The 7,571-nt window shown below is 48.5% G+C and overlaps 1 protein-coding gene across 1 annotated transcript in view; it reads right to left on the reverse strand.

Moving 5' to 3' along the window:
• Positions 1-792: 792 nt before the first annotated feature.
• Positions 793-7,571, reverse strand: part of LOC123020269 (zinc finger protein 721-like) — a 17,145-nt gene continuing 10,366 nt past the window's right edge. The window contains exon 3 of the mRNA XM_044423732.1: positions 793-3,234. Coding sequence (XP_044279667.1) covers positions 1,407-3,234 — 1,828 coding nt within the window. The 3' untranslated portion in view covers positions 793-1,406. The remainder of the gene's footprint in view (positions 3,235-7,571) is intronic.

Here is a 7,571-nt window from a genome sequence, read left to right on the forward strand (position 1 = left end):
GAGCAAAGCGCCACCCAGCCCTGCACCCCACACACACTGGGCAGGCCAGCTGCCCACAGGACCCCCAGCTGGATGTGCGCCAGGCCTCCCCCCCGCCCACCCACCCGCCCGCCCGCGCGCCTCAGCCACTGGCTCACCGATCAAAAGGAGCCACGGACGGGGCGGCTGGCTGCATGATCCAGCTCGGATGGGGCTTCCCACCCACCGGAAAGGCTGTGAGGGGCGGGGCAAAACCTCGATTTAACAAGGTTGGAGCGGTGCAAATTGCTCTCAGCTGCTCCAGGAAAGTTGGCATTTGGCATCAAAGCTGAGAATGACAAAAGCTCCTCATCAGCACTAAGCATTTGATCCCAAGTAAAAATCAACTTTGATAAGGAAAACACTGAGTGACAAGCTTAGACTGGGACTCAAATCCAGTGCGGTTGACATGCGGATGTGGGAAGGGGGCAGCTTCGGCACCTCTACCTTCGGCAAGAAAATGTCTAGGATTGGTTGGCATTTACCTCCATATGTTTCAGGTATGAATAGGTCAGAAACCCTGGTAAATGAAAAGCAGGGCAGGGGATGTGATTTTGGAAATCCCTTCCTGCTTCTCTAGCCTCCTGCAACTCCGCCCAAACAACTAGAGCATCTCCCCACCCTCTGAGGCAGCTTTAAAGCGTTCGGGGGACTCTCCAGAGAAGCCGGGATCTGGGAAAATCAAATACCCCATTCTGTTCAATCTTAATGCTTTCTATCCTTAAATGAAAACAGAGCAGGGACACAGGGCAGTTTTAGCCTAATCGCAAAGTGTCTGGTGAAGAATTGTTTTAAGGTTGCTCAGCAAACTAGATATTCATACCTTTTCTTTGATGTATATTAATGTAAGGGACAAACACCCCCCCGAAGCATCTTCTATGCATTTGAATGCTTTGTCTTCCCCGTCAAGGATCCCATTTGCACTAAGTTTTTCACCCACTAAAGTGCACGTCTGCAGTGTGTGTGAGACACGTACCCACGCATGTGCATGCCCCTTGACCCTCGCAAACCTATTCAGGCTTCTTCTGTGAGAATTGCTTTCTCAATAGGTGCATTTTTATCAATCCACCCTTAAGCCCATTACTATTGCGATGCAATCAACCCACAGTATTTCAGCCGAGGAATCTCACGGATTGTGTTGTGAGCTGAAGTGAAATTTCAGCTCTGCTTCAAGTGCCTTTTATGCTGGACACTTAAGTTGTTCCTCCTGCCAAGAGCCCGAAATGGAGTTAAATGACTCCATGGGAAGTGCTGACCGGGAAGAAGTCTGAGGAAAGCTACGTGCACATATTCTGCTTGGCCAGTTCGGCACTTGCATCCGAGTCGTCCTCGCAGCCGGGCCTTTCGCAACTGTGCTCACAAGCACAGGCTTGTTCCTGAGCAGGGCCTCACTCGTGTGTGTGCCCGGGGCGAAAGGGCCTTCGGGGAGTCAGGTGGGCTCTCCCGCCGTGGTCCTGCGTGTCCCACCGGATACACTGCCAGTGGTGCTCTGCCAAGTCACGAGTGGCAGGAGAGCCTGGGATGTGGGCTGGTCTCTGGACAGAACTGAAAGGTTTGCTGGGAACCTCAGATGAGGAGCTGCTGACGCAGGATGCCCCGGCCTGACCCAGAGCTACCACAGGAGAGGGTTCTCCTGGTGGGTCTTCCTCCTCCTCCTCTTCCTCCGAAGAAGTCTCTGTGTGTATTCTCTGATGTGAAGCAAGGGATTCCCTTCGACTGAAACTCTTTCCACACTCCGAGCATTTAAATGGCTTGTCCCCTGTGTGGATTCTTTGATGTAAAGAAACATACGCCCTCCGACTGAAGCGTTTGCCACACACCAAACAGCTATATGGTTTCTCTGCTGTGTGAGTTCTTTCATGTAATGTCAGAGACTGTCTCAGGCTGAAGTGCTTCCCACACTCCACACATCTGTATGGTTTCTCTCCCGTATGAGTCTTTTGATGCAAAGAGAGGTATGCCTTCCGACTGAAAGCCTTTCCGCACTCTGAGCACTTAAATGGCTTCTCCCCCGTGTGGGTGGTTTGATGCAACGTCAGAGATGGTCTCAGACTGAAGCTCTTCCCGCACTCCAAGCATTTAAATGGTTTCTCCCCTGTGTGGGTCCTTTGATGACAATTAAGGGCATTACTCTGGTAGAATCTCTTTCCACACACTAAGCACTGATAAGGTCTTTCTCCTGTGTGAGTTCTTTGATGGAAATTAAGAGTATGCTTCCGCTTGAAGCTCTTTCCACACTCCAGACACTTATGTAGTTTTTCACCAATGTGCATTACCCGATGCGTTCGAAGGGCACCATTCTCCCTAAAGCTTTTTCCACACTGCAGGCATTTAAAGGGTTTCTCTTTTGTGTGGGTGCTCTGATGACTAGTAAGGCTTTGCCTGTGGACAAATCTCTCTCCACACTCCAAACATTCAAATATTTTTTCTCCTGTGTGAATTCTTTGATGAGTAGCAAGATCATGCTTTCGGCTAAAGTTCTTTCCACACTCTGGGCATTTAAATGGGTTGTCTTCTTTGTGGATTATCTGGTGACGAGTAAGGCTTTGCCTGTGTATGAAGCGCCTTCCACACTGCAAACATTCAAACGGTTTCTCTCCTGTGTGAATTCTCTGATGTGATGCAAGACCGTCTTCCCGGCTGAAGCTTTTTCCACACTCTAAGCATTTAAAGGTGTTCTCTTTTGTGTGAATTATCTGATGACTAGTGAGGCTTCGCTTGTGCCCAAAGCTCTTTCCACACTGCAAACATTCAAATGGTTTCTCCCCTGTGTGAATTCTTTGATGTAAAGTAAGGGAATCTTTACGTTTGAAACACTTTCCACACTCCAGGCACTGAAATGGTTTTTCCCCTGTGTGAGTTCTTTGATGTACTTGAAGAGCACCACTCTGAGAAAATCTTCTTCCACATTCCAAACATGTAAATGGTTTCTCCCCTGAGTGTATTCTTTGATGGATAGTAAGTGCCCCCTTCTGACTAAAGGATTTCCCACATTCTGGACAGTTAAAAGGTTTCTCCCCTGTGTGTGTTCTTTGATGGGAGAGAAGGTCTGCACTCTGCTTGAAGCTTTTTCCACATTCAAGGCATTTATACCTTTTCTTTGCTGTGTGGGCTGGAGAACAGTCACCAGGGGATGATTTCTGAGCGAGCATTTTCCCACGCAGACGGCATTTCCGCTCTCTGTCCTCTCTGGCTGTTGCTTGTTGTACCATCATTGCATGGATTTATTTTTTCCTTGATTTCTTGGGTGCCACTCCAGTTTGTTCATCCCATCTTGATTCCCAAGATTCTCTGTCACATGCTGACACTCCCTGCTTTTCTCCAACACTTGGCCTTTCCTTTGCTTTCTTTCACTCATCCTTGGCTGAAACAAAAAGAGAGAGAGAGCATCAACTTAAAGAAGAAAGATATTAGAAAATAAACTTTGGTAGTCCTGGCTCCTTTGAAAATTTCCTAAACCTAATCAATGTTGATCTCCACAGCTAAAGGAGTGTTGATATGGAGTAGTGATTAAGGGTGCTGGACCAGGATTCAAGAGATCCAGGTTCTAGCCCCTGTTCAGCTATGAAACTCACTGGATGACTTTGGGCCAGTTGCTGCCTTTCAGCCTAACCTAGTACACAGGGTTGTTGTGAAGATAAAATGGATAGGAGAACCTTGTAAACTGTCTGGGTTCCTTGTAGGAGGAAGAAAGGCAGGGGATAAAGGCAATGCAACAACAATAACAATATAATCAGTGCTTTTTTTGTAAAAAGAAATGGTGCCGGAACTCATGTCGCCGCCGGCAGTAAGCACTCAGCACGCGCCCACACACACCAATCCCAAGCCGAGCAGCATCCCAAGCCGGGTGGCACGGACACACAAGCAGCCCGCAGGCACGATGTTAATGATGTTTGCTGCTGACCTGCTACGCCGACCGGCGATTCAAAATCACTTCGTAAAATCCATTAGAAAAGAAGGTGCCGGAACGCCATTCCGGTGCGTTCTATGACAAAAAAAGCCCTGAATATAATAATAGCAGCAGCAACAGCAGCAGCAGCAGGAGGTGGTGGTTGAGGAGGGGCAAAGAGAATGTAAGAGAAACCAGGAAGGCTGAAACCCCAGGAATGCTTATTTCGAATATTGTCAGAACATGGTTAAACATTTTAAGAAAGCAGGCTTGAAAAATAAATGACTGCAAAGGGGCCTTCAGGAAGGCAACCTCTACTTCAGTTGGGCTGAGCACAGATGTGAGAGTGGCTCTGGCTATTGCAGAGAAAATCAACCACCTTTCCGAGGCTGCATTCATTTCCATTCAGTGAAGTGGCTGCTGCCTCCAGGCAATTCACTGCAAGAGTTCCTGCCTCTTTGGCTCCACAGGGAAAGTTTTGGAACAAGGAAGAAAAGCAGCCCTCAGCTTTATGAGGCCCGGATTTAGGCAAGGCAACCATTCACACGGTTCTACCATGCACTCACCCCACCGCCTGTTTCCCTAGCAAGTCCTGCACCCAACTTCCTGCTCCCTGACCAACTGATCCAAGATCAAGCAAAGGTTTTCCACTGGTATTGATATCAGGAAGAGGAGAATTATGCCTACGGTGTGAAGGATGGTAGGAAAAGAAGTTCACTGCATACATGCAGACTTCAGAGGTAAATGTTATTATATATTTTGAATATTTTTCTACATTTGTATGGAAGAAGACTTTTACCTTGCAGGCAAGCCTTTCTAAATAACCAAAACAAGATGTTAATGTTATGGTAGTGCAATGTCCCAGTTTGCTGCGGTACAGTTCCACCAGTGCTCAGATCCCAGAGCATGCCCAGAACTGCCGACAGACAGAGCCCGCAGGCATCATATCCCAGATTTAAGGCCTGGAATCTCCTGTGTAAAGTGCCTCTGGTGTAGGGCTGAAAAATACCGGTGCTTCACTTACAGAAATCACTTACAGAAAGGATGACAGCAGGCTTTCCTGGTTTGAGTAAACGCATTCATCTTATTCTGAGCGGTTTTTAAAAAACTAAATGGCTGGGATTAAAACAGAGGAGGTAGACACGCCAATAGCGTGTTTTCTGTCCAGTGTAAACTCCTCAACACATCACTTCACTTCTGTACTGCCCAACAGATGGAGCTCTCCGTATTAAAAACAGCTGAAGAACAAGAGGCATCCAGCAGCAGCCCTAAAAGCAGTCCAGTGGGGTTATATTTTATTTATTTATTTATTTATTTATTAAGACATTTTTATGCTGCCCCATTCGCCGAAGCCTCGGGGCGGCTTACAACAATAAATTAGATCCACATAAATAAAAATATATACATTAGAATAGTACACACACACACACACACACACACACAATATAAAATAAGCCGCCCTGGCCAGATAAAATTCAATAGTATTAACATTTAAAATGCTGCTTAAATAAAAAGGTCTTCGCCTGGCGCCGAAAAACAAATAACGACGGCGCCCATTGTTACACGATAGCCTTCTCTATCCGTCTGGCAGGAAATGTTTGGCCAGGCATCCTGGGAGAGGGAGCTGCACAGGGGCACGGACAAGAAAGCCTTACTTCTCATTACCACCCCCTAACCCGCCCCACCCAATCTAGGCACAGATACAGGCAAGAGGAGGAGCGGAAACGCTCATCCACGAGAGCATGGGTCCTCAGACTAAGGCCTGCGGGACGGATCTGGCCCACCAGGGCCATCCATCCATCCGGCCCGCGCCGCCACTCACTGCCCGCGCGTGCTCGCTGCGTGGGCGGGGAGGTGGTGGCTCGCTCACTTGGGGATGGTCTCCGAGCGAGCGAGCGAGCGAGCGAGCCGCCACTGCCGGCCTCCCGTATGCGCACGCTCACCGCTGCCTTGCAGCGCAGGCAGGGATGTGGGGGCTTGCTTGCTTGGAGGTGGATTTGGGCTCGCTGGGAGACCTCCGAGCGAGTGCAAGCGCCCGATGCCACCTCGCGCACAGCCCCGGGCAACCCCACCTCACCAGCCCTTGAGGGTCACGGCAGCCTTTCAACTGGCCCCCTATTCAAAACGTTTGAGGACCCCTGCACTAGAGGCTAGAACCATGTGAGAAGAATTTAGGAGACTCCATTAGAAGCAGGGGGCAGCATATAACTGCAGAAATAAATAAATAAAAAAGACTTTGTTCTTCAGACAGCCTTGTTCAGAGCTCTGAATGTAGCTGGCATTTTGATTTGAGCTTGGAAACAAGCCAAAAGCCGGAAGCTCAGAAGTACTGCGCATGCTTTTCACGAAGCAAGTCTAGGTTTGATCCCTGGCAGAGGGTAACTGGACATTTTTGCAGGTGAATGAACAATCTCAAAACTCCACTGAGCTGCAGAGCATGGGCCATAAAAATGTGCCAGCTGGCTGAGGGAGCAGAAGATTTTTAGGTCTGCTTGAGTCGCATTATGTATCTAAGGACCTACATGTCAGTGTCCCCTGGACAAGCAGCTCTTCTTCCATTCCTTCAAGCCAGGAGATGAGATCAGATTTGGGCATCAGAGGCCCTACTGTGTGGAAGAACAGAAGGGGAATATTATTTATAGCAGTTAAGACTGGAAAAAAATCAGAAATGCTGAATAGAGAGAAGGCAAGATGTTTCAAAACAGGAAAGCCCCAGGTGGGGAAGGGAGAGTGTACTCCTCCAGGGACACGTCTGGTGGCTGCTGCTTTTCCAGACAGAACTGATACCAGATGGGAATGACGTGATGGATGAGACTCCAGCTTTGATTCCCTCACAGCCCTCACCCAGTCCAGGAAAGGGAAGGCTTACCCTAGAAAGAAAGAAGCCTCCACTTAGACCATCCCACCCAAGGAGATGCCCCTCTTACGGGCCAGGCACGGGAACGATCCTACCATTAGGGGCTCCCCTCTCCCTGCAGTCTTACCAGGCCAGGAGAAAAACAGCACAGAATCTAGCCAGAGAGGCCCAGGCAGGCCTACCAGCCACATCCTTCCCCTCTGGTCACATCTTTACTGGCAAGTAGTGGAAATAACAGGGGCAAGCCTTTCAGCTTGTAAAAGGTTTCCTCACCGAGAGGCCAAGTGCCTCTGATTCTCCATCATGACTTCGTCGCTTTGCCCCAGATCCAGCTGAATCCACTTCTTCTTGGGTAAGCCCAAGGAAACTCCTCAAAGGACTCTGGGAACAGAAAAGGAAGAAAAGTGTATTTCTTATGATAAAAATAGATTTATGTCATTGTTGGCACAATTTATTTATTTATTAAGTAAAACATTTCTATGCCGCCCCATTCGCCGAAGCCTCGGGGCGGCTCACAACGTAAAGTTAAAATACAAAAAATAACAATATAAAATAAGTCGCCCTGGCCAGATAAAATAAGCAAATAATATTAACAATTAAAATGACACTTAAATAAAAAGGTCTTCGCCTGGTGCCGAAAAACAAATAACGACGGCGCCAGGCGGACCTCTCTGGGGAGCGCATTCCATAGATAGGGCGCCACCGCAGAGAAAGCCCTCCTCCGAGTACCTACCCTCCTAATTTCTTTCACGGAGGGTTCCCGGAGAAGGGCCTCTCCCGCAGATCTCAAGGGGCGGGCGGGCATAT

The sequence above is a fragment of the Varanus komodoensis genome, unplaced genomic scaffold, assembly GCF_004798865.1.
Source record: "Varanus komodoensis strain SLA01 unplaced genomic scaffold, ASM479886v1 scaffold149, whole genome shotgun sequence".
NCBI classification, from domain to species: Eukaryota; Metazoa; Chordata; class Lepidosauria; order Squamata; family Varanidae; genus Varanus; species Varanus komodoensis.